The 27,516-nt window shown below is 39.1% G+C and overlaps 2 protein-coding genes across 7 annotated transcripts in view; both read left to right on the forward strand.

Moving 5' to 3' along the window:
- Nucleotides 1-26,751, forward strand: part of RBL1 (RB transcriptional corepressor like 1) — an 84,524-nt gene extending 57,773 nt beyond the window's left edge. For 3 of the 6 annotated variants that reach the window (XM_036244995.1, XM_036244999.1, XM_036245000.1), the window contains 6 exons: nucleotides 6,988-7,164; nucleotides 10,048-10,119; nucleotides 12,506-12,596; nucleotides 23,001-23,149; nucleotides 25,153-25,317; nucleotides 26,497-26,751. In XM_036244995.1, coding sequence (XP_036100888.1) covers nucleotides 6,988-7,164; nucleotides 10,048-10,119; nucleotides 12,506-12,596; nucleotides 23,001-23,149; nucleotides 25,153-25,317; nucleotides 26,497-26,667 — 825 coding nt within the window. In that variant the 3' untranslated portion in view covers nucleotides 26,668-26,751. Of the gene's footprint in view, nucleotides 1-6,987; nucleotides 7,165-10,047; nucleotides 10,120-12,505; nucleotides 12,597-15,126; nucleotides 15,175-23,000; nucleotides 23,150-25,152; nucleotides 25,318-26,496 lie in introns of those variants that run through there. The other 3 variants (XM_036244996.1, XM_036244997.1, XM_036244998.1) reach the window with 3 other exon arrangements.
- Nucleotides 23,679-23,867, forward strand: LOC118618627 (cytochrome c oxidase copper chaperone-like). Its single transcript, XM_036245005.1, has one exon. The coding sequence runs from the start codon at nucleotides 23,679-23,681 to the stop codon at nucleotides 23,865-23,867; it is 189 nt and encodes a 62-aa protein (XP_036100898.1).
- Nucleotides 26,752-27,516: the final 765 nt, after the last annotated feature.

Below are 27,516 nucleotides of genomic sequence, written 5' to 3' on the forward strand. Positions count from 1 at the left end.
AAATCCTCATCCGACGATATTTTCCCGTTCATCTTCATATAGAGTGGGTGGGAGGAAGGGGGAGAGAGAGAGAGAGACAGAGAAACATCGATGTGAGAGAGACATACCTATTGGCTGCCTTCCATATGACCCCAACCGGGGCCAGGGATGAACTGCAACCAAGGTGTGCACCCCGGCCAAAATCGAAACTGCCTTTTTGTTCTGGTGGCCAATGTTACAACCACTGAGCTAAACTGGCCAGGGGTAGTAGTGTTAATATCTTAACAATATTGTCTTTTATCCATTAACATGGGGTGTTTTTCCATTTATTTATTTTTCTTTTATTTCTTTTAGCAATGTTTTATAGTTTTCATTGTACAAGTCTTTTACCTCCTTGGTTAAGTTTATTTTATTCTTTTTCATGCTATTATAAATGGAATCATTTTCTTAATTACATTTTTGGATTGTTCATTGTTAGTGATATAGGAATGCAAGTGATTTTTGTGTGTTGATTTTGTAAACTGCAACTTTGCTGAATTATTTTTTTAAATAATTTTGTATGGACTTCTTAGGGTTTTCTAGTTTTCTGCACATAAAGTCATGCACTCTGCGAATGGAGGTGTTTTCACTTCTTTTCCAATTTGGATGCCTTTTATTTCTTTTTCTTGCCTGATTACCCTGACTAGAACTTTCATACTATATTGAATAGGAGTGCTGAAATTGGGCATCCTTGTCTAGTTTCTAGAAGAAAGCTTTCATTGTTTCACTTTGAGTATATTAGCTATGGATTTTTCATGTATAGCATTTCTTACATGACATTTACTATGTTTTCTTCTACTCCTAGTTTATAGAGTGTTTTTATAATGCAAGGGTGTTGAATTTTGTCAAATGCCTTTTCTGCATTAATTGAGATGATCATATATTTTCTTCATTCTATTAATGTAGTGTATTACATTGATTTTCATATGTTGAACTATCCTTACATTCCTGGAATAAATCCTACATGGTCATAGTGTAAGATCCTTTTAGTGTATGCTGTTATGTTCAGTTTGCCAGTATTTGATTAAGGATTTTCATGTTACTTTTCAAAAGAGATATTGGTCTGTAATATTCTTTTCTTATAGTGTCTTTGTTTAACATTATTTTCGGGTAACTAATGTACCTTTAAGCCTTTTTTAAAAATAAGATTCCACTTTATTTTATATTTTTAATCCTCACCCAAGGATATTTTTTCATTGATCTATCTTCCTTCCTTACTTCCTTTCCTTCCTTTCCTTCCTTCGAGAGAGTAGAAGGAAGGGAGGGAGAGAGAGAGAAACATCTATGGGAGAGAGACACATCGATTGGTTGCCTTCCACACAGCCCAGTGATCAAACCTGCAACCCAGGTACGTGCCCTTAACTGAAAATCAAACCTGGGACCCTTTGGTCTAAAGGCCAACACTAACTGCTAAGCAAAACTGGCCAGGGCCCTTTAACCTTTTTTATAAAACATATTTGACCTCTTTTGTTTTTTAAAGATAGAGTGGAAGCAGGGAAGGTGGGGGAGAGAGAGACACACACACATCAATGTGAGAGACACATCGATTGGTTGCCTCCTGTGTGATCCCGGGGTCAGGGATGGAACCTGCAACCAAGGTGCATGCCCTTGACTAGGAATCAAACCCTCAACTCTTTGGTCTGCGGCCGATGCTCTAACTGCTGAGCCAATCTGGCCAGGGCCATATTTGACCTCTAAGCGAACAGTATGATCTTGGCGAGTTTATGTTTGGAATGATGCTCATATTGTTTGACTCCATTTCCGGATATGACTTATGTTTCCTGTCAGCTTGTGTTCTTATATAACTTCTTATATAACATAAACAGTTAATCATCCTCTGGAATTTACTCAAACTCGATTTTGTTATGTTGCTTTAGGTGGGAGTTTATTGTGGGACAGTTACATCTTAGATCTTACAGATGAGCTTAAATTACTTTATTTACATGTTAATCAGATATTTGTAATCAAATATGACTCTTCTCTTTAAAAAAAAAATCCCAGAACTGGAAGATACTTCTCCAATACACAACTAGATGGCTGGCTAGACCATTCTTTCATGCGAGCCTCTGACTCGTGCATGTGTTAGACTCCTTGGTTCGTGTTTCAAGACGGGTCGGATGGACGGCTTTTAGCCCATTCTTAAGAATTGTAAAGAGCCTGGCAGTGTGGCCCAGTGGATTGAGCATCATCCCATGGACGAGAGGTCCTGCCTGGTTCAATTCCCAGTCAGGGCAAATGCCCAGGCTCGATCCCCAGTGGGGGTTATGTAGGAGGAGGCCCATCAATGTGTCTCTTTCACATCGATGTTTTTATCTCTCCCATCCTTTATAAAAAATCAATGAAAACATATTTTTTTAAAAAAAAAGAATTGTGAGGGAAAAGAAGGCACTGTTTTTGTTTTCTTCTAGCATTGTGATTAGGAGTTAAGTCTTTAAAATTTTAAGAAATCCATGATTTTTCCAAATTATCTCTTGATGCAACTCTAAGTTTATTTCTTCTAGTTTTTTTTTATAATAATTTTTGAGAGAGTTGCCCTCTACCTTCCACTGCCTTCTCTATACTGTCGCCTACCCCACAACTACCCATCTTTATGCCTAAGGTCCGTTTTAAAAACAGTTTCAAGTGCAGCATTTTCCCTAGTTACTCCCTAGTTTTTAAAATATTCATCTATCAGTTTTTTGTTTTGTTTTTTAAAGAAAGAAAGGAAGGGAGAGAGGGAAACAACAATTTGTTGTTCCACTTCTCTGTGCATTCATTGGTTGCTTCTTGTATGTGCCCTGACTGGGGATTGAACCTGCAACCTTGGTATATCAGGACAACTCTGTAACCAACTGAATACCTGGCCAGGGCTTCATTTCCTATTTTTAATTTTCAAAATGACAAATTACTGCCTTTGATAGTGAATTTAAAATTAACAAAAATAAGGCTTTATTTCTGAATTTTTAATTCAGAATTTATTTCAGAATGTAGCCTGTCATTTTCCTTCCATTTAATCATAGTGTACTTGATATAGATTAGAAGCTATAAAACTTTTATCCTATAGGGAATAGGATGTCCATATCTATAATGAATTTGAAGTAACCATTTTTTTTCTTTATTGATTTGAGAGAGGAAAGGAGAGAGAGAGAGAGAAACATTGATGAGAGAGAACATTGATTGACCGCCTCCTACATGCCCACTTCCCCAGGAATCGAACCAGCCACCTCTTCATGCATGGGTCGATGCTCAACCACTGAGCCATACCGGCCAGGCTAAAATAACCATTTTTTAAGTAAATTGCAGCTACTATCCATGTCGAACCTAAGGTGATGCTGGTGTTTTATGCCTAAATAGAATTTACTGTGAATTTTTTGTTAGAATCAGAAACCTTACAGAATATGCATACCTTTAAAGCATAGAATCAGCTCTGTAAAAGACACCTAACAAGTATTACTTAATTACAGATTGTATTTAATCCTAGCTAGGACTGTATCTGTTATTTCTATCATGAATGTGAAGTTCCAGCATCTATTTTTACTGTTGTTGTTATTCCTCACCCAAGGATATTTTATCATTGATTTTTAGAAAGAGTGGAAGGAAGGGTGGGAGGGAGGGATACAGAGAGAAAGACTGATGTGAGAGAAACACATCAATTGGTTGCCTCCCAACTAGGGTCAGGGATCAAACCTGCACCCCAGATACATGCTTTTTTTTTAATCCTCACTCGAGGATACTTTTCTATTTATCTTCAGATAGAGTGGGAGGGAAGGAGAGAGAAAGAAACATTGACTCAAGAGGGACACATTGACTGGTTGCCTCCTGCACAACCCCAACCAGGGCCAGGGACAGAACCGCATCTGAGGCACATGCCCTTGACTGAAATCAAACCTGCAACTCATTGGTACGTAGGACAACATGCTAACTGCTGAGCCAAACTGGCCAGGGCCCAGGTATATGCTCTTGATTGGGAATAGAACCTGCAACCCTTCAGTCCAGGGACTGACGCTCTAAACACTGAGCTAAACTGGCCAGGGTGCTTGTATGTATGTATGTATGTATGTAAGTATGTATGTATGTATGTATGTATTTATAATCCTTACCCAAGGATACTTTTTTTCCATTTTTATCTTCAGATAGAGTAGGAGGGAGGGATGGGGAGAGAGAGAGAGAGAGAGAGAGAGAGAGAGAGAGAGAGAGAGAGAGAGAAACATCAATTGGCTACCTCCCACATGACCCCAACCAGGGCTGGGGATGCAACCACACCCAAGGTACATGTGCCCTTGACTGGAATTGACATTGAACCCATGAATCTTTAGTCCGAGGCTCAACGTTCTACGATTAAGCCAAACCAGCCAGGGCTTTTAAAAATATATTTGTATTGATTTTAGAGAGAGAGGAAGGGAGAGGGTGTGAGAGAAATAAACATCGATCAGCTGCTACCTGCACACCACTCACTGGTGGTGGAGCCTGCAACCTGGGCCTTTACCCTAACCTGGAATTTAACCAGTGACCTCTCAGTGCATGGGACGATGCTCAACCAATAGAGCCATACTGGGCAGGGCAAGTTCTAGCATCTTTCTCATTGCTCTGACCCTAATAGTTCCAGAAACAAAGGGATGGGATACAGAAAATGAGTTGCTATAAAATGACTCATGGGTAGCTTTGGAGATTCCCACTTGTCTTTCTGTCAGTATATTTGTTTTTGAGCTCTAGTTTGTGGATTTTTCCCCCCTGGAAAAGATATTTTTCTGTTAAGTGATGCCTTACACTTTTTCATTTTTTTTTCCTAAATATTTAAGTTTAAAATCTTAGTTCAAACAGAATAGCCTGATTTAGGAATATCACAGCAGGGTTACCGATAATTAAAACAATAAAACATGCCCGGCCGGTGTGGCTCAGTGGTTGAGCGTTGATCCATGCACCAAGAGGTTGCTGGTTTGATTTCCGGTCAGGGCACATGCCCAGGTTGTGGGCCAAATCCCCAGTTAGGGGCATGCAGGAGGTGGTCAGTCGATGTTCTCTCTCATCAATGTTTCTCTCTCTCTCTCTCTCCTTCTCCCTTCCGCTATCTCTAATATCAGTAAAGAAAAAAAAAATTTTTTAAACAAAAACAATAAGGCATAATGCCTCTGAGATGATAGAAACCATTTTAGAATCTTGTAGGACCTTCAGGTTATTTGCATTAGTATCAATTCATATAATGATTATATATGTGTATAATATAAAAGGTTCAGGGCATTGCACTGGATTACTTTGACATACTTAAAAACAATTAAAAAAGATAACTTGTTTAACATTCCTTTCATGTGCTCATAAAAACAATGTAGACTATATGGGAGATTCTTTAAATCGTTTTGCTTTCTAACTCATATTTCAAGCCAAACATTCATTTTAGTTCTTTATTATCTGACATTTTAGGTTTTCTAGCAATTTTACCTGAATCAAAAAAGAGAGAGAGACTTCTGAACACTTGAAAAATTGTGTATTCATAATGATTGCAATTCAGGTAAATTCTACATTTTAGTGTTTCTTACTTTGCATAGATGGCAGCATAAAGTAGCAGAAGAGCCCTGGCTGGTTTGGCTCAGTGGTTGGAGCATCAGCCTGTGGACCAGAGAGTCCCAGGTTTGGTTCCCGCTAGGGGCACATACCAAAAAAAATTAAAGTAGCAGAAGACATCTTTTCAAAAATAATTTTTAGCCCTTGCTGGTTTGGCTCAGCAGTAGAGTGTCGGCCCGTGGACCAATGAGTCGCGGGTTCGATTCCAGTCAAGGGCCTGTACTTTGGTTGTGGTTCATCCCTGGTCCTGGTCAGGTCGTGCAGGAAGCAACCAGTCGATGTGTCTTTCTCACATCGATGTTTCTCTCTCTCTCCCTCCCACTCTATCTGAAGATAAATGGAAAACTATCCTCAGGTGAAGATTAAAAATAATAATAATAATTATAACAATAATTATAATTTTTAGCCTGACTGGTGTGGTTCAGTGGTTGAGGGTCGACCCATGCACCAAGAGGTCGCTAGTTCAATTTCTGGTCAGGGCACATGCCCAGATTGTGAGCCAAATCTCCAGTTGGGGCATGCAGGAGTTGGCCAGTCGATGTTCTCTCTCGTCAATGTTGCTCTCTCTCCCTCTCCCTCTCTCTAAAAATCAATAAAGAAAAAAAAAATTTTAAGGTGCCCAGACTGATGTAACTCAGTTGGTTGGGCTTTGCCCCATACACCAAAAAATTGATAGTTTTATTCCCAGTCAGGGCACATGCCAGGGTTGCAGCCTCAATCCCTGGTGGGGGTTGTGCAGGAGGTAGCCGATCAATGTTTTGCTCTCATATTGATGTTTCTCTCTCTTCCTCTCCTTTCTTCTCTCTCTAAAAATCAATAAAAAATTTTTAAAATAGAATGGTTACCATCTTAAAATAATAATAATTTTAAGGTAGTTTTTTAAAGAGAATTTTGTTTTAATCTATATCCTTCTGCCATAGCAGTGAACTAGTACTATAGAATACAAATTTTATGCAATTTAAAGCAAAATAAGCCAGTCAGAGAAAGACAAGTATCACATCATCTCATTTTTTGTGGAATATAATGAACAAAATAAGGTGATAAACAAAATAGACCAAGAGACATAGAAGTAGGGTTCAGACTGACAAACTTTAGAGAAGAGGGTGGGGGGAGAGGGAAGAGATAAACCAAAGAACTTGTGCAAATAAGCATAACCAATGGACATAGACAACAATGCTGGCGGGGGAGGCGGGGACGGGAATGGGAAGAGTGTGTCAATGGGAGAAAAAGGAGAAACATCTGTAACAAAAATTAAATAAATAAATAAAAGTATCAAACTGCCATGGTGCTTATGAATCTTGACCTGAAAGCCCAGGTCACATCATGGTAAGACATAAATTTAAAATATATATTTTTAAATTTAAGAAATTATTTTTACTTGTTTTTTTTTTTTTTTTTTTTTTTACATCAATGTTCTACCTTCCATCTTAGGTCTATCATTTGGCAAGTGTACGCTTACGTGATTTATGTTTAAAACTGGATGTTTCAAATGAGTTACGAAGGAAGATATGGACATGTTTTGAATTTACTTTAGTTCACTGCCCTGACCTAATGAAAGATAGACATTTGGATCAGCTCCTTCTTTGTGCCTTTTACATCATGGCAAAGGTAATGTATACATTGGGAAAGTTCTTGGCCCTAGTTGCCTACATTTGAAGCATGATGAAACTCTGTTGCTCTTGATCCTTGGTTTGCCTTAAGTGCTGTAAGCTAACAGTGCCTATCATCATGCCCATAAGTAGTAAATTCCAGCTATTATATCTGTTCTCTTGATTCTCCGTTTAGTTTTATAATAATCATCCTTCACATTTCATAAGTATACATTGGTTGTAAAATTATTTTTTTCTTAATCCTCACTTGAGGATCTTTTTTCATTAATTTTTAGAGAGAGTGGAAAGGGGAGGGTGGGGAGACATCAAAGTGAGAGTCATCGATTGTTTGCCTCCTGAATGACCCTGACTGGGGTCGGGGATTGAACCTACAACCCAGGTAGAAATCAACCCGTGACTCTTTGGTCCATGGGCTGATGCCCTAACCACAAATTTTAAAAACTGGGAAAGGTCTTAGAGACCATTTGTAGTAAAGTAGCTCTCCCTGCTGTTAATGTGCCTTTTACCTTTACACAATACCTAATACCTTTTCCACTCCCTCCTCTGTGATTTTTCTAATCTGGTACTTTAAAGTAACGTGATCAGCCCTGGTCGGTTTGGTTCAGAGGTTAGAGCGTCCACCCTTGGACCAGAGAGTACCAGGTTCAGTTCCCGCTAAGGGCATGTACGTCAGTTGCAGTTTGTCCCCGGCTCTGGTTGGGGTCGTGTGGGTGGCAGCTACTCGATGTGTCTCTCCACATCGATGTTTTTCTCTCTCTCTCTTCCTCCCTCTCTCCCTCCCGCTCTATCTAAAGATAAATGCAAAAATCCTTGGGAGAGGATAAAAATTAATTAATTAATTAATTAATTAATTAATTAATTAATTAAAGTAACATGATCAGCCTGGCCATTGTGTTTCAGTGATTGAGCGTCAACCCATACACCAAGAGGTTGCCAGTTCAATTCCTGGTCAGGACACATGCCCTGGTTGTGGGGCCGATCCCCAGTGAGGGAGCATGCAGGAGGCTGCCAATCTGTTTCTCTCTCTCTCCCTCTCTGTCTTTAATTAATAAAGAAAAAAATATATATATTTTTAAAAAGTAACATGATCATTACATTGTAGGTAAATAACTGAGGCCCAGATGTGAACGTAACTTGGCCAAAGTTAAACAATCAGTAGCAACCTAGGATCTCCTGATTCATAATCTAGTATAATATAACTTCTATAACATTCCTTTCCAGTGACTTGCTGTGTCATCTCTGAAGAGCATTTTACTCTCTATTTGCTACAGCTTGTTTTAGGTTATAAAATTGCATATCTTGGTTTTTTAAATTTCTGATAACAATTATCTCTAACTTTGGTCTTGACTATAATAGCTACACTAGCAGTTCTAGCAGACATAACATAGTTAAGACCTAATTTTTAAGCTTTTTGAGGCAGAGTTCATGTTTTCACATTCCTTTGTGGCAGCTGTCTCACAATGCCTCTTTAAACTCTCTATACATGCCTGGCCGGTGTGGCTCAGTGGTTGAGCACCAACCCATGCACCAAGATGTCACCAGCTCGATTCCCGGTCAGGACACATGCCCAGGTTGCGGCCTGATCCCCAGGGGGGGACATGCAGGAGGCGGCCAGTCGATGTTCTCTCTCATCGATGTTTCTATCTCTCCCTCTTCCTTTCTCTCTCTAATATCATTAAAGGGAGAAAAATAATTTTTTTCATCTCTGTACAAAATAGGTATTAATAAAGGTCGTAACTAATAATTTGTTTTCCAGAGAACTGTCAGAGTTCAGGCTTTGCCATTTCTAGCTCAACGTTATCGAGAACAGGTTAAGTGCTAATGCATAGTAAAGCAGAGGAAAAGAATAATTTAAGTGAACTTTGTTGATAACAAACAGATCAGAAGGTATTCCTTTATGGATCATTAATCCATTTTCTTTCTTTTAGCCACTCCTGTGACTTTTCTGTCTAAGCATTAGAAATCATAGTCTGTCCTAATCCTGTGATAACCATTCATTTTTATTGTGAATCACCACTAGACATTTTCTGTCATTTAGTGTGTAGTTAATTTACTTAAAAAAAAACTTTTTTTTCATCTTTATTGATTTTAGAAAGAGAAAGATAGAAACATTGATGAGAGAGAACATTGATTGGCCGCCTCCTGCATGCCCCACACTGGGGATCGGGCCCACAACCTAGGCATGAGCCCTGACCAGGTATCGAACTGGTGACCTCTTAGTGCATGGGTCGACGCCCAACCTCCAAGCCACACTGGCCGGGCTAAAAACTTTTTTAAATTATTTTTTTGTTAATCCTCATGCGAGGATATTCTTTCCATTAGTTTTTAGATAGATTAAAAGGTAGGAAGAGAGAAACATCGATGTGAGAGAAACCCATCTATTGGTTGCCTCCCACACAACCCTGACCGGGACCAGGGATTGAACCTGCAACCCAGATAAGTGCCCTTGACTGGGAAACAAACCTGAGATTCTTTGATCCACGGGCCGATGCTCTGACTGCTGAACCAAACCAGCCAGGGCGTTAATTTACTTTTAAATAAGTACTTAAAAACTAGTAAAACTGGAGACTGTAAGGGATTCAACAGATCTGAGTTTTCTTATAGCATTCTTTTTATAAAGAAAGGCATTTTCAGTAAAGTTATACTATAGCAATCTTCGTGCTTTTGATTAATGAAACCATCAGCTGAGTCCCTACAGGCCACAAAGCCTGAACTTTAAAGGTAGAAAAATCATATATGTTAGTAGTTTTTAGTCATAACTGACCTGGGGTTAATGGCTTTCTGAAAGACTGCTCTCATTGCCAGCCTGTAATTGAAGTTTTTGTTCAGAGCCATTTTTCTTTTAGGAACAATTGATAAATGCACTTTTTCTATTCCTTAGGTAACAAAAGAAGAAAGAACATTTCAAGAAATAATGAAAAGTTACAGGAATCAGCCTCAAGCTAATAGTCACGTGAGTTACATTATTTTTCTTGTACTATTTCTTTGATGAGAAGTCATAAAGAAGGTAAGTTTTTTTTTATACTTTTACTGTATTTTAGATTTTTTGGTATAATGGCTATCATTAAATTCAAGAGACAGTTTCAGTAGAAGCCAGGAAATTTGTATATACTTCTCACATGGTTTCCTATTCTATTTGTTCATCTGTTAAGTGGGGACATTTTTCACTAGAAAATTTAATGAAAAAATATACAGTAATAATATTCTTTAATTATATGAGATTTGAATCTATGATGATGTTTAAATCCAGTGAAATTTGAGGATTTATTAACTTAAATTCAGCTTCTTTTGCTATCTTCCAAGAATATATATATATATATATATAAATGTTTTTATTGATTTTTTTAGAGAGACGGGAAGGAAGAGATAAAAGCATTGATGAGAGAGAGAAACATTGATTGGCTGCCTCCTCCACGCCCCCTACTGGGGAATGAACCCAGAACTTGGGCATGTGCCCTGACCGTGAATCAAACTGGGACCTCTCAGTCCATGGGATGATACTCAGTCCACTGAGTCACACCAGTCCTGCTAAAACTCTTAATGTTTGTATCTTTGAATAGATGTCAAGCATTTCTGATAATGTTGTTATAATAGCCATGGTGAGAATCCTGTGTTTTTCAGTCATGGAAATATAAAGTGTTAGTGTAGTGGCCTGACACATAGTAAGCATTAATGACTCTTAGATCCATATTATTGTTGTTATGGTATCTTAGACAACAGGGTTAGGTTACCTTAAGGCCATTCAAGAGCTTGGATGTTCTGCTCTAAGGAAGCATAGTGGCCTGTTCTCTGGCCCCCATAATCGGCCATCTTAGGAAGAAAGATGGTGGCTCACCTATCTCAAGCAGGAGTACTGGTAATGACCCCCCTTCTAAGAGAGCCACACCAATAGATTTACTTTGTTTGTTTATTTGTTTTTTTATCCTCACCTGAGGACATTTTCGCACTTATCTTCAGATAGAGCGGGAGAGAGAGAAGAAGGGAGAGAGAAACATCAATGTGAGAGAGACACATCGAGTGGCTGCCACCCACACGACCCCAACCAGGGTTGGGGACAAACTGCAACCAAGATGCTTTCCCATAGCGGGAACCAAACCCAAACTCTCTGGTCCACGGTCCGACGTTCTAACCGCTGAGCCAAACTAGCCAGGGCTAGATTTACTTCTTAAACCCCGAAATACCCTGATAGTAATTTAGAGACATTAGAAGAGCCATGTACAAGTGTTTGTTATAAACTATGACAGGATAAGAGTTTCTGGGCCTCTTCAGAAAAATCCCTCAGGAACAGAACCTAGACAGGTCCAGATTGTCCCTAAGATCACTAGTGTAAACTTACTATGTGTCAGAATGGTTTGGCTTAGTGGTTGGAGTGTTGGCCTGAGGACTGAAGAGTCTCAGGATCCGTTCTGGTCAGGGGCACGTACCTCGGTTGCGGTTTGGTCCCCGGCCCTGGTCGGGGTCATGCAAGAGGCAGCCAATCGATGTGTCTCTCTCAAATCAATCTCTCTCTCTCTCTCTCTGAAGATAAATGGAAAAGTATCCTTTGTTGAGGATTTAAAAAAAAATTGACCAAGCTAGACCTTCCTAAATATCTTCTAAATACAAGTACCATAGGATAAGGCAAAAATGGATCATACCTATCAGCTATCTTGAAGGTAGGAAAGAGTTTACGGGCAAGAATGAAACAAATGTTCATGTGGCCATCTGAAAGGAAATTAGAATAGGATGGGAGCAGGAAAACAAGCCCCAGTGAGAGGTAAGGAGTTAAAAGGGAGGAGGAGCAAGTTCAGATCTTTGAAGCTACTTTTAAAAAAATTTTTTTTATCCTCACCCAAGGACACTTTTGCATTTATCTTCAGATAGAGTGGGAAGGGGAGAGAGAGAGAAACATCGATGTAAGAGAGACACATCGAGTGGCTGTCACCCACATGACCCCAACCAGGGTCTGGGATAAACTGCAACCGAGGTACATGCCCTTTGTGTGAACCGAACCCAGGTCTCTCTGGTCCATGGCCGACACTCTAACCACTGAGCCAAACCAACCAGGGCTGAAGTTACTTTTATTTAGTAAAACCTGCTCATCAGTGTTTAATTCGATTTACATTGTAAACTCCTACAATGGCATATTTTAGGTGTAGGCTCAGACTCTGCTTCAGTATTTCCTCTTCTAAGATGTTTGCAATAATCTACTTTTACGAGACTAATGACAACTTGCCCTTGATGATCACCAATATAGACAAATACTTTTTAATTGGCTTGATCTTTTGTTCTTATTTTGGTTTTGCTTAATCTGTGCCTTATGTGACTCAGCAGTTCTTTTCTTCCCCTCTGACCTATAGGTCTATAGAAGTGTATTGTTGAAAAGTATTCCAAGAGAAGTTATGGCTTACAATCAAAAAAAAAATGGTGATTTTGCAATGACAGAGTGTGGTAAGTTGCCCAATTCAACATTCTATATGTAATACACCTTTGATTACATTGTACATAATGTAGTGATGTCAGGCAACATGGAGTCAAAGATGTAGGTGGGATAATGCATATGTGTTTTGGGAAGAAATAAATAAGTTTGTGATAAGTATGGGTCAGGTGCTTCCTCCAAAGAGGTTGTATATTGAAACCATTAGTTTGTCTCCTGTTAATTGTGTTTTAGAAGACGTTTTCTAGTCCACTTATATACATTAATAAAACACATATAGGGCACTTAAGTTTTTAAAATACAGTAGTCCTCCCTTATCCATGGTTTTTCTTTCTTTGATCGCAGTTACCCAAAGTCAGTGAAAAATTCCAGATACTTTGAGAGAGAGAGACTACATTCTCATTTTTATTACAGTATATAGTTATAGTTTTTATATTTTGTTATTAGTTATTGTTATTAATCTTTTACTGTGCCTAATTTATAAATTAAATTTTATCATAGGTATGTATGTGTAGGACAAAACAGTATATGTAGGGTTTGGTACTATCACTGGGGGTCTTGGAACATATCCCCGTGGATAAGGGGGTACTACTGTAAATATGGATAACAGGGAAAGTAAGATAGCTATTCAGTGATCTGCCTGGGGAGTCAATTAAGGAAATCTTCTTATTAAAAGTATATAGGTATTCTGCCACCACTGGCAAAGCTGCTACTTTGTTGCTACCATCATGCTAAGACTTCAGGCACTATTAATTTTTTTCAAAGAAAGGAAAATCAAATGTTCTGTATTCATATGTTGATAGATTGTGAAAATACCTCTTCTACCCATCTCCTTTTCCTTGTCTCACCTTTGCATTACTTAATGTGTATATACAGGGTGGGGCAAAAGTAGGTTTATAGTTGTGAGGACGCAAAACGCAGTTTATACTTGCATTATTATTTATTAATTATTGTGTTATTTTTTTTATTTTTTTAAATTTTTTTTCTTTATTTATTGATTTTAGAGAGAGAAGGGAGAGGGAGAGAGATAGAAACATCCATGAGAGAGAACATCAATTGGCTGCCTCCTGCATGCACCGCCACTTGGGATCTGGCCTACAACCTGGGCATGTGCCCAGACTGGGAATTCATCCAGCAAACTCTTGGTGCATGGGTCGACACTCAACCTCTGAGCCACACTGGCCAGACAATTATTGTGTTATTTTCCATATGAACAACTGTAAACCTACTTTTGCCCCACCCTGTATGGGTTCATGTATATTATATGTACTGTGACTTATTTAATTGTATAATATGGGACATTTAGATTGTTTCCAATTTTATACAGCTTTGTGAGGAAATCACTGTAGTTTAGTCTTTGGTCCACCTGCCTAGGATAAATTCTTAGAGTAACTATCTGGGTCAAAGACTTTTTTTTAAATTACATAAATATTTAAGATGAGTATGATGTCTACTAGGATCTGAACTTTTAAGATCTTATTAAAAATTCTTTAATAACAGTTGCCCAGAATCTGATTTAGTTTAAGAATACATACTTTTTACATAAGATATTATTCCTTGGCCTTTATTTTATTTTATTTTACTTTACTTTATTAGAGAGAGGGAGGGAGAGAGAAACATCGCTTTGTTGTTCCACTTATTCATTCATTGGTTGTTTCTTGTATGTGCCCTGACTGGAGCTCAAACCCACAACCTTGACATATCTGGACAATACTTTAATCAACTGAGCTACCCAGCCAGGGCCTGAGCCTTTTTAAGACAATAAGAAGTATAGAGACAGTAAACCTCACCAAAAAACAAACAAATAAACCCTTTCTGTTTTTGTTACACATGTTGCTTATCAGTCCTGGGTGGTTTTTCTGCCCCTGCAAAAGCGGGCATCAGCCCTGGCCAGGTGACTCACTTGGTTGGAATGTCATCCCATGCTCCAAAATGTTGTGAGTTCAATTCCCTATTGGGGTGTGAACGGGAGGCAGTCGATCAATGTTTTTCTCTCACATGGATGTTTTTCTTTCTCTCTCTCTCCTTCCCCTTATCTTTCTCTCTCTCTAAAATATTAATTTAAAATATCCAGGGGTGAGGATTTAAAAATAATAATAATAATAACAATAATAATAATAATAATGAAAACAGGCATCAGAGGTTAGATGGTAAATAGTGTAGGCTATGAGAAAGTAACTGCCAGCAACCATCTGAGATATAGGACCAATGAAGTTTAAGACAATATAAGTCAGCAAACGGAAATAGATCATGGTTTCTTTTTTTGTTATTGTTAATCCTCACTGGAGGAGTTTTTCCATTGATTTTTAGAGAGAGTGAGGGGAAAGAGAGAGAAATATCAATGAGAGAGACACATCTATTGTTTACCTCCCACATGTGCCCTGACCAGGGCTGGGGATCGAACCTGCAACCCAGGCACGTGCCCTTGACCAGAATCAAACCCACGACCCTCCAGTGCAGAACAACTCTAACCACTGATCCACACCTGCCAGGGCTCATGGTTTCTTTCTTTTTTTTTTTAATTGATTTTTTTGTTTTTTTTAGAGAGAAAGGGGAAGAGAGAGATAGAAACATAGATCAGCTGCTTCCTGCACGCCCCCCACTGGGAATCGAGCCCACAACCACAACCCAGGCATGTGTCCTGACCGGGAATTGAACCAGGACCTCTCGGTCCATGGGAGGATGCTCATCCACTGAGCCACACCAGCTGAGCTCATGGTTTCTTTTTGATACAGTGTTTACCAGTGAAGTTTGAGGTGAGTGAGGGTTAGCTTACTCTCTCTATAAGAGATCAAATTGTTATGTATACAGTTATTTAGATATTTATTAGCAGGCAAACAAAAATACCATTCTTTTTTTTTCCTTACCCGAGGACATTTTCTGCAATTATCTTCAGATAGAGCAGGAGGGAGAGAGAGGGGAAGAGAGAGAGGGAAACATCAATGTGAGAGAGACACATTGACTGGTTGCCACCCTCACGACCCCAGCTGGGTCCAGGGACAAACTACAACCAAGGTACATGCCCTTAGTGAGAACTGAATCCGGGACTCTCTGGTCCATGAGCCGATGCTGTAACCGCTGAGCCAAACCGGCCAGGGCAAAAAATACCATTCTTAAGATCCTATCCAGTAGTAGTGGCACAGAGCAAGGAGAATAGCCAATGGTTAATGGTCTCAGTATTTTGGCACCAAAAAAGTGAGAAAGTTACAGAGGAAAATACCACCAGGCAAGTCAGTTTCAGTTCCTATATAGCTAAATGCAACGACCTAGATTTGGACAAACCAAAGAACCCCACCTTGAGAAAAACAGTTCTGTTTCTATAAACAAATTCATCATTAGGAATAAAATGACTACTATTTTTAAAAACACACAGTTTCTGCATCCAATACAGTTAGCTAAAAGTCCTAGCTGTCTGTCCAACTACTGCCTCACATAAAAGGTTCACTTGAGGCAGATGCTAATATTCTGTTATCTTTAAAGCCAGGATGAAGTCAACAATATGCATCAGAGTTCAGGACTGGCTATCATCCATAATAGTAAAGCCCCACAGACCTCACAGGATCTTTCCTCTCTTTCATGGTATTGTGGATAGTGTCTCAAATATGTTAACCGATCTCCTTATGTTAAATACTTCCCATCATGAGCCAATTTTTAGCATTAGGCATATTTAATAAATGGTTGCTATTTTCATCAATAAAAACCTATTCCAGATATTGAATATGTTAATTAGCAAAGCATTGACTATTGATTGACATATATCCAACAGAATCCTCGTAGTAGCCACCTGTGGAGAATGGGCTTTTTAATTAAAACAGTTCACTTATATACCATGCATTCTTCATTATCATGTTAGCAGACCTCCCCAGACTGGCATTCTTGATTTAGAATATTTGAGAGACCCAGATTATAGCTTAATCTAAGTAACACAAACATAATACTCAAGTGTATTCTAGTAAATTGAAAATTTTACAGTACTTCCTCAGAGGTTTGTTTTAAGGATTAAAAAGAGTGTGTGTGTGTGTGTGTGTGTGTGTGTGTGTGTGTTTAACACAGTCTGCTTATAATAAGGCCTAGTACCAGTAAGTAGAAGCTATTATATATTAATATTGTTTATAAGCAATATAACATTTATTGTATATTATTGAGTATGGCTCTTTGTCTTTTTTTAATCCTTACCCAAGGACTTTTTTTTTTTTGCATTCATCTTCAGATAGAGTGGGAAGGAGAGAGGAAGGGGGAGAGAGAGAGAGAGAGAGAGAGAGAAGAGAGAGAGAGAGAGAGAAACATCTATGTGAGAGAGACATATCAAGTGGGTGCCACCCACATGACCCCAACCAGGGCTGGGACAAACTGCAACCGAGGTATGTGCCTTTAGCGGGAATCAAACCTGGGTCTCTCTCGTCCATAGGCTGACACTCTAACTGCTGAGCCAAGCTGGCCAGGGCTCTTTGTCTTTTTTAAAGCTACTTTTTCTAAGGCCTTATTCCTTGCTTAAAATCCTTTAAATGTTGAAAACTAGGTCACACACATATAAAACAAAAATAAGAAACAGTTATAGCAAATCTCTGAAGGGACAAAAATTCTGTTTTCATATGAGGTGTTAAAATAGGTAACTGCAAATTAATAATTGGATAACTTTATTTCTCATTAGATACATTTATAGTATCTATTTACAATAGACAACCAAAATATGACTAGAGCACATTTTTTCTTGTTTTTAGATTATAGTGATGCTTTTAGAACTCATAAGGAACTGCCAAAATATCACTGAAATGTTCTAAAACCACTGAAGTTTTAAAGTGGTCTGTGGTTAGTAGCTTTTGCATAACTGGAGATAAGGATGCCCTCTCAGTCAGAAAGCCAGTCTGAAATATTTACTGCACATTGTTATTGTGAGGAGCAAAGGAATGAATGGGGATAAAATGAATTTTAAGTGCCTGTTCCAGGAAAGTGTTGCTGTGTTGGTCAAGCCCATCATATCTCAACCTGACCCTTTAATTTATAAATTCTGATCTTCTTTCTTACCTTCATCTTAAAATAATTTTGTTTCTCCATTTTTTAGTGGTGAGAGTCACAATATATGCCTTTTCTCAATCTGAAAACTAATGACTATGTGCAAAGGAACCAGCTCCTCTGCCAGTGATAGCTGGGGGGGTTTGATCAATATATGTACCCCAGACAATTTGGGTGTGCCCAACCTCTGAAACCAGGATCCCTGAGAAATAGCTACTATTCCCTTGGATGCAAATGTATTGTTCTGGGATATAAGACTAACCATATATTATGGTTGTATTTTTTGACCAAATGTAACCCTAAAATAACTTGCCTTCTTCCTTCCAACTTCCTTTTTTTTTTTATCATTATTATTATTTATTGATTGTAGAGAGACGAAGAAAGAGAGAAAAAGTATCGATTTGTTGTTCCACTTATTTGTGCATTCATTGGTTAATTCTTATATGTGTCCTGACCAGGGATCAAACCCAAAACTTTGTCACTTCAGGGTGAGAAGCTAATCATCTGAGCTAGTCAGCCAATGTCTTCCCTTCCTACTTTCAGTTTAGGGCTTTGAAAATTTCCAAAGCCAAAGATCCAGGCTAAAAAATTCATCATGTCTCTTTGGAGCTCTGCAGCTATTATCTCCAGTCTCCTAACGGATTGTCTCATTCACTGGCGGTTTATATAATTCCACTTTTTAAAAATAACTTTTTTTAATTTTTTTTAGAGAGATAGACAGAGGGGGAGAGAGAGAGAGAAACACTGACGGATTGGCTGCCACTTGCACACCCCTACTGGGGATTGAGCCTAAAACCTGGGCATGTGTCCTGACCGGGAGTTGAACTGACAACCTCTTGGTGCATGGGACGACAGTCACCCAACTGAGCCACACTGGCCAGGGCCTAAAGCCACATTTTAATTGTCTGACATTGTTATATAATAATAATAATAATAAATACATTTCTCTTATTTATGAGAGCAGTAGGGGAAATTATGAAATTATAATAGTTAATTGGGCAAGGAAAGTCATGTATTTTGAAGTTGGTTTAAGACTATCTTTTCTGTAATGGGATAGGGAAATTAGCTTATAGTGATTGAAGTGGGAAACATGTTCTTCTCATTTCTCAACTATTGTCTCTAGATAGGGAATTTAGCCCAATCAGGTCACTTTCTACCCAGAGATACTATAAATCTAGGAAGAAAAAGTTCAGTGTGACTAGAATCCTAAGCAGTGTAGCCAGGCAATATTCTAGTTTAGAGTCCTTTGGCAGTTGGAACAGTGAAGAAATCCCTAGGAAGTCCCTGCTCTCACGTGATGGGAGAAGGTCTAGAGCCTAGATATTTGCAGTTTCGTATTTCACACAATTGGCGTATAGAGGTACTGGGGAGGAGTTCTTGACTAGAAGAAATGAGGCAGGAGTTGGAGCCCTAGGAAATTGGAGAAGTCAGAGACAAGGCATGAAGAATAGTGAGAGCAAAATGTCACAGACTGAAAATTGTGAAAAAGGAAAAACTAAGACCACTCGTCCAGTATCTGGTTTACATCAGTAATTCCACACATTCTGATATGTTCAGAGCCTCCTGGAAAAACCTTTGCTTTATTAGAGGTTATTTAGTTAGTAACAGTAGTACTTTAACCGTAGCTATAATTCTCAGAGTTTTACTTCTTTCATAGAAGAGCCATAAAGCATTTCCTTCTGAAACAGATATTCAGAGAATTGCTTTCTTTTTTTTTTTTATCCTCACCCGAGGACATTTTTGCATTTCAGATAGAGCAGGAAGGGGAGAGGGAGGAAGAGAGAGAGAGAGAAACATCGATGCAAGAGAGACACCTCGACTAGTTGCCACCCACACAACCCCTACAGGGGCCAGGGACAAACTGCAACCGAGGTATGTGCCCTTAGCCGAAACTGAACCCAGGTCTCTCTGGACCACAGGCCGATGCTCTAACCGCTGAGCCAAACCGGCCAGGGCAAAGAATTGCTTTCTTTATTTTTTATTTTATTTTATTTTTTATTGATTTGAGAGAATGAGAAACATCGGTTTGTTGTTTCACTTATTATGAATTCATTTGTTGCTTCTTTTTTTTTTTATCCTCACCCGAGGACATTTTTGCATTTATCTTCAGACAGAGAGGGAAGGAGGAGGAAGGGGAGGGAGGGAGAGAGAGAGACATCGATGTAAGAGAGACTCTTTGATTGGTTGCCTCCCGTGCAACCCTGATCAGGGTCAGGGACTGAACCACAACCTAGGCATGGAATCAAACCCGAGACCCTTTGGTTCTCGGGCCAACGTTCTAAACTGCTGAGCCAAACTGACAAGGGCATTGGTTGCTTCTTGTATGTGCCCTGACCCAGGATCGAACCTACAACCTTAGTGTATTGGGATGATGTTCTGACCAATTGAGCTACCTGGCTAGGGCCCAGAGAATTGCTTTCTGTCTGAAGGCTTTAATCAAACACAGATTGAGGTATGACTTGGCAGAAATCAAGAGTCAATTGTGTGTTTGAATTTCTAAATTTTTTTTTCTTTAATCCTCACCCGAGGACATTTTTCCATTTTTTGTTCAGACAGAGTGGGAGGGAGAGCAAGGAAAAGAGAGAGAGAGAGAAACATAGATGTGAAAGGGACACTTCGAGTGGCTGCCACCCATACGACCCAACCAGGGCCAGGGACAAACTGCAACCGAGATACATGCCCTTAGCGGGAACCGAACCCGGGTCTTTCTGGACCGCAGGCCGACGCTCTAACTGCTGAGCCAAACTGGCCAGGGCTAAAGTCGCTAAATATTGACAGATAATCTGTTGGTACTGAGTTGGCACAGGGCTCAAGAAATGAGGGATTAAATCCAATATTTTATTGAATTCATGTGTTTACTCAGTTAAAGATTACCCTCAGACACTGAAGCTTCTCATCCACTAACCGCTGACCACATCTCCACAGAAAGTAACCGTGACATTATTTGTAGAAAACTTTTTTTAATCTTTTTTTTAGAGAGAGGGGAAGGGAGAGAGAGAGAGAAACATCCTTCAGCTGCTTCCTGCATGCCCCCCACTGGGGGTCCAACCCACAACCTGGGACCTCTCAGTTTATGGGATGACACTCAGTCCACTGAGCCACACCAGCTGGGCATAGGAAATTTTTAAGTAGTAGAAAAAGGGCTCCCTTTCTTGATACCTGAAATGATGCTAATGTGATCTACAGTCCTTCTTGCATGTTCTGTAGCTGGTTCTGCATTGTGATCATCTTTTCCTTGGTGATGCAGGCAGTGGGACAACTTTGCAAAACTGTCTGCTCATCAACTATAGGAGCGCAGGACACTGACACAGCAATAGCATTTTACAGCTCATTTATAGAGCCTCTGCTGCTCATTTCATCAGCCTCTGCTGGAGAAATGTATCTGAAGAAGACAAACCTCAGGACTGCAAAGAGAGAAAATGCCATGATTCTAGAATCACACTTACTAATTTTTTTGCATAGAACTTTACTCGAGACACAATTCTTTTTTTGTTTGTTTTTGGTTGCTGTTAATTCTCAATCGAAGATATTTTTCCATTGATTTTTTTTCAGCTAGAGTGGGAGAGTGAAAGGGAGAGAGAGAGAGAGAGATCAATGTGTCCATGTCGATTGGCTGCCTCCTGCACGATCCTGACCAGGACCAGGGATGAAATCTGCAACCCAGGTACGTGCCCTTGACTAGGAATTGAACCCAAGACTCTTCGGGTCTGAGGGCCAATGCTCTAACTTTTGAGCCAAACCAGCCAAGGCCTGAATTCTTTTTAAATGCCAGTGGTTTTCTTAGTTCCTATAAGCAGATGACTTTTGTATGTATATATAGACAGTTGTTTGTAATACTCTCGCCCCCCAAAAAAGAGTAGAATAAGCCCAGCCAGTGGGGCTCAGTGGATTGAGTGTCGTCCCATGGACTGAGAAGTCCCGGTTTGATTCCCAGTCAGGGTACATACCTGGATTGTGGGTTCCATCCCCAGTAGGGGTCATGCGGGAGGCAGCCAATCGATGTTTCTTTCTCATAGCGGTGTTTCTATCTCTCCCTTCCTCTCTCTCTAAAAAATAAAAACATTTTTTAAAGAGAGTAGAATAGTCCGGCCAGTGTGGTTGAGTGGTTGAGCATCAACCCATGCACCAAGAGGTCTCCAGTTCAATTCCCTGTCAGGACACATGCCTAGGTTGTGGACCAAACCCCCAGTGGGGGGCATGCAGGAAGCAGCCAATTGATGTTCTCTCTCATCAATGTTTCTCTCTCTCCTTCTCCCTTTCTCTTTCTCTAAAAAAATAAATAAAGGGGGGAAAAAAACAATTCTATTTTTAAAAAAAGAGTAGAATAAAGTTTTGCCTTGTGTCACAAGCTGTCCCAGAGTTACACCAATAAATAGGAAAATACCTTGGAGCAAGCTGTCATTTTACAACTGAGGATGCTAGGGAACAGAGGTTTCTATTGTGCATGGGAAAGTTAGGCTCTTTGAACACCTATCATCTGCCATTTGTTTGCAAAAAAAAAATAAACACAAGCAATTCATCATGCTTCTTAATCTGTGAGGATATGCCTTACCTTTTAGAGTCTTTCCACCTCTCTGCAGTATGAATATACATAGGCCTTTTTGTAATCTGAATCTCAGGGTTTGCCACTGCCACCCATACTCTAGAGCTTAGTTTAGCTAAACCCCAACCCAAGGCTGCTGGTGCTCCTCTAAGAGCCACCAGTGACAATGAGCTCAAACAGTATGTAGAGAGGCCCTGGCCAGATAGCTCAGTTGGTTAGAGCATTGTCCCAATATACCAAGGTAAGAGGTTTGATCCCCGGTCAGGGCACATACAAGAATCAACCAATGAATGCATAAATAAGTGGAACAACAAACCATAGTTTCGCTCTCTCTTTCTCTCTCTCTTCCTCTTTCTCTTCTTTTCTCTCTCTCAAATCAACAAATTAAAAAAAAAAAAAAAAAAAAAAAAAAGCGCTGCTGGTGTTGCTTAGTGGTTGAGCATCAAACCATGCACCAAGAGGTCACCAGATCAATTCCCAGTTAGGGCACATGCCCAGGTTGTGGGCCCGATCCCTGTTAGGGGACATGTGGGAGGCAGCCAATCGATGTTCTCTCTCATCGATGTCTGTATCTCCCTCTCCCTTCCTCTCTCTCTGAAATCAATAAAGAAAAATAATTAAAAAACATTTTTTTAGGTATCTAGAGAAAAGAGTATCTGGAGAAGAGAATCACCTTAAGTTTACATGTTTGTATTTCTCAAGATTTAATTTTAATTATTCATAATATTTGTAGATTTCTGAACCTTTTCTGAAAACATTGATTGCTATACATAAAGATTTGTGTTTATTTGATATTATAATTTAAACAATCAATTTTATATTAAAGTGGTACATCTGTTACAACACTGAATTCTTTTAACAGACTTGGAAGATGTTACAGAAACACCTGATTTTTCCAGTGCACCAGTGAGAGAGGAAAGAGGCGATCTTATCAAATTTTACAATACAGTATATGTAGGAAGAGTGAAGTCATTTGCATTGAAATATGATTTGTCAAATCAAGACCATATGGTACGTTTTGTATTTTATTGCTTTATAAATATTATAGTCATAGTTTGATTACTATAAGTTTATTTTGCTAGATAAGTATTTCAGAGTTAAAGCCTCACTGATGCATTATAGGACAAAATATACTAGTAATTAATTACAGAGTGGTTAGGCTATGATACAGCAGAGACCAGAGGAAATCACGGGAATTTAATTCATACTGTGATTATGTTGCTAGAAATTATGTATACAGATAGGCAAAGGCTAGATAGGAATATAGAAAACAAAAAAAAACTTAATTCTGGTAATTAAGTGTTTTTCTCAAGATAAAGAGAAAAGGAAATAGATAGACCTGAATTATAAATAGAGGCAGTGCTGAGAAATATTTATGCAGATCCTAGTTTTGGCAGTACCAGCAAGTTTGTGGAAGTAGTATTACCAGTATATAAACTGAGTTGATTCCCAGACTTTAGTTATAAGAAAGAGGAACAGAGATCTCTTGCGAAGGGTGGGAGAGTTCCGGGTGCCTCTACTAGTAGCTGCTTTCAGCAAAATGCCGGGTCTGGCGGCAGCAAGCCCTGCCCCTTTTGAGACGCAGGAGAAGAAGCCATTGAAGTCCTGCTGCACCTGCCCAGAGACCAAGAAGGCATGTCATGCATGCATCATTGAGAAAGAAGAGCACTGTGGACACCTAACTGAGGCCCACAAGAAGTGCATGAGAACCCTGGGATTTAAGATATGAAATTGTGATCTGCTCTGTGAATGAATAATTCCTGAAGAATGAAGATAATTTAATAATTTGGGGTGTTCTTTAATGAACTTTGATAAATAGGAAAAGTATTTATAATATACATATTTTTTTTAATGAAATTCCTCCCCTAGCCAGTTTTTCCCAGTGGTTAGAGCATCGGCCCACAGACCAGAGAGTCCGGGTTCCATTCCTGCTAAGGGCACGTACCTTGGTTGCAGTTTGTCCCCAACCCAGGTTGGGGTCGTATGGGTAGCAACCAGTCAATGTGTCTCTCTCATATTGATGTTTTTCTCTCTCTGTTTTCCTCCTTCTCTCCCTCCTGCTCTATCTGAAGATAAATACAAAAATGTCCTTGGGTGAGGATTTAAAAATAATAAAATAAAAATAAAAAAGGAAATTCCCTGTTTAACAATCAAGTGTATTTATTTTTGTGTTCCTCACAACTTCACACATTTATTTATTTACTTTTCTTAAATAATATAGAATAAACAAAAACAAAAAACAAAGAGAGACATAGTAAAAGCTACACCCAGCCAGTAGCCATGTATATTTATCTGTGTTTCTCTCTCCGTTTCTGTTCTTGTTCCTTTCAAGGAATATGGTCTCTGACTCTCTGTCCTGAGAGGCTATGATTGTTCATCCTACTCCATCAGTTTTAACTCCCATCATATGCTGTGCTATGCTATGAATATCTCTATCATCAGCCAGTTGGAACTAGCTTTATTAGCTTCAACTAAAGATGAAAATGAATAATAATCAGAGAGCCAGCTTTATTTATTCTTGGAAAGGAAACATATCAAATATTAAAGAAAAGTCTTAACATTTCATTAACAGATTTCTATCTTAGACTCATCCTGCTGGCTCATAGAATTCTCTGCCTCTCTTTTATGCTCTCTGCTGCAGCTTTGGTTGTGGGTATGTGTGTGTTGAGAGAGATTCTTATTGTAAGTGTTAAAACATTGATTAGTTCTTGCCCTTACTTTCTGAGAATGGACGTGAGGTTCCTGTACTCCTGGCTTACTGCTTCTGGTGTCTTACCCAGAATTCTTCTGGATTTCCTGAAAGATCAGGAAAATCTATTTTAGTTTCTCTTTTAGTAACTGTTGAAAAAGAAAGGATAACAGACCATTTCTTTGCTTATTTTCAGCCATAAATAAGCCTTTACAATATAACTGACTCCCAACTAGGAGATGCCAGTAAGAATTAAAAATATTTCAGAATTCCAAAATGAAAGAAAACTCTTATCTTAAGACAATTTATTTTTGGCTAATTTCAGATGGAAGCTCCACCACTCTCTCCTTTTCCACATATTAAGCAACAGCCAGGCTCACCACGCCGAATTTCCCAGCAGCACTCTATTTATGTATCCCCACACAAGAATGGGTCAGGACTTACGCCAAGGACTGCTCTGCTATATAAGTTCAACGGCAGCCCTTCCAAGGTAAGGTGCACACAAATTTTACTCCAGATAACTTATCTACATTTGTTAAAAACTGGAGTTTACATTACCATTTAGTAATCTTTAATCTGCTCTCTGAAAATAAATATGAACTGTTACTATGGCAAGTTGCCTATGATCAAGAACAGTGTATTCAGTTGAGGTAGTTTAATTTATTACTATTGACATGGTATTAGGGGAGTTCACCGCAAGAGTCTGGTGTGTCTTTCTGCTCTAGCAAGATCTTGAGAAGGGACCAGTAAGGCAACACCTGCTAGTGATCAGATATGGGGAACAGTAAGTTAAAGAAAGGCCTCAAAAGTGAAAGTTCATTTGGTGGATTATGGTAACAAAGATAGTAAAGAGTCTGAAAAGAGGCCTCCTCCTATTTACACAGATAGCTGTGTTTATCTGTCTTTATCCTATAGCAAGATGTGAGTGGGACATGATTGCTGTTTTCTGACATTTCAAGGACTATCAAACAGATATGTTCAGTATGTCCCCGGAAGCCAGAATCACTGCCAACTGGAAGAAATTTTACTGGGACAGATTGTAACTCAGTCCAAATACAAGGGCAGCTCCTTAACTTATGAGTTTCTCATTCATTTCCACAAACATCTTTTGAGTTTATACTATACTTAGCAAACAAAGCACACTATAACTAGTAACCATCAGCATTATTTTGGAGCATTTTAGAAATGCAGACTCAGACCTCACACCAGCCCTACTGAATGTGAGTCTGTAAATTTAACAGGATCCCTGGATTATTAGTAGGTATATTACAGGTTCAAAAGAATTGCTCTAGGAGGAGGATTTCAAACTTTGAGGAGCATCAGAATCACCTGGAGGGCTGGATAAACCATAGATTGCTGGGCTCTACCCCCAATGTTCGATTTAGTAGTTATAAGGTGAGACTTGAGATTTTGCATTTCTAATAAGTTTCTAGATGCTTTTGCCGCATTTGTTCTGTGTCCACACTTTGAGAACTACTGCTATAAGGTAAATTCATTTTTTAAAAACTGAAAACATTAATTCTAATTACCCTTATTCAGTTGGCCTTGATTCAAAAAAAATATTCTGTGTCCCAGCAAGATAAGAGGGTAGGCAAAAGCAGTTAGCTTAGTTCTTTGCTATTTCCCCTTTTTCCCCTTTTACTCATGTATGTCCTCTATTTTTTAACAGAGTTTGAAAGATATCAACAACATGATAAGGCAAGGTGAACAGAGAACCAAGAAGCGAGCAATAGCCATTGATGGTGATGCAGAATCACCTGCCAAACGCCTCTGTCAAGAAAATGATGATGTTTTACTTAAAAGACTACAGGATGTTGTCAGTGAAAGAGCCAATCATTAATGCCTTTCCTGTTTTTGTGGTAAAAGCACTTTCAGGTTGTTCTGCAGAAAGTTGGGGCTCTATCCTTCAAACCTTTCAACCCTGGTAAATATCACTATTATAAGAAAAATTGCATGAAAATTGTATGCTTTAAAAAAAAAACATTTATTCAAAATATATTTGACAGAGATGTATTTTGAGTTGGATTGGAAAGGAATGTTTTAAGTGCCTTTTAAACATATTAATAGCCCTAGAATTTTTTAAATGTTTGTTCCTTGGGTTAGTTTTTAAGATGAAGTAAGGAGCCCTGACCCGTTTGGCTCAGTGGTTGGAGAATCGGCCTGCGGACCAGAGAGTCCCGGGTTCAGTTCCCACTAGAGGCACGTACCAAAAAAAATAATAATAATAAGATGAAGTAAGGAGAAACCTCACAATTTTTAAAAATATGTTTTTATTGATTTTTGTGAGCTATATCGATTGGTTGCCTCCTGCACACTCCCTACTGGGGATCAAGCCCGAAACCCAGGCATGTGCGCTGACCGGCAATCGAACCGGGACCTCTCAGTCCATGGGACAACGCTCAGTCCACTGAAGCCACACTGGCTGGGCAGAAACCTCATAATTTTTTAGCTCACTTTTAAAAATAATCATATGTCTCCTCCTTCTGTGCTTTGTAATATGAGAGTCAATAATCTATTTTTGGTAAGTGTGCTTTGAGATATTTGTGTTCTCAATTTAATATTGAGTAGGGGTTGTTTCCCATTGCAGCTGGGCCAGAGGATGATGCACCAACCTGTCTCTGATCCACTGTGGCAACTCCACATTCAGGTGCCACTACTAAAGATTGTTTAGATCCTTTCTCTCCTTGAG

Source organism: Molossus molossus, unplaced genomic scaffold (genome assembly GCF_014108415.1).
Source record: "Molossus molossus isolate mMolMol1 unplaced genomic scaffold, mMolMol1.p scaffold_m16_p_6, whole genome shotgun sequence".
In the NCBI taxonomy this organism is placed as follows: domain Eukaryota; kingdom Metazoa; phylum Chordata; class Mammalia; order Chiroptera; family Molossidae; genus Molossus; species Molossus molossus.

Coding starts and splice junctions, on each gene's coding strand:
- LOC118618627 (XM_036245005.1), top strand. CDS start 23,679: ATGCCGGGTCTGGCGGCAGCAAGCCCTGCCCCTTTTGAGACGCAGGAG.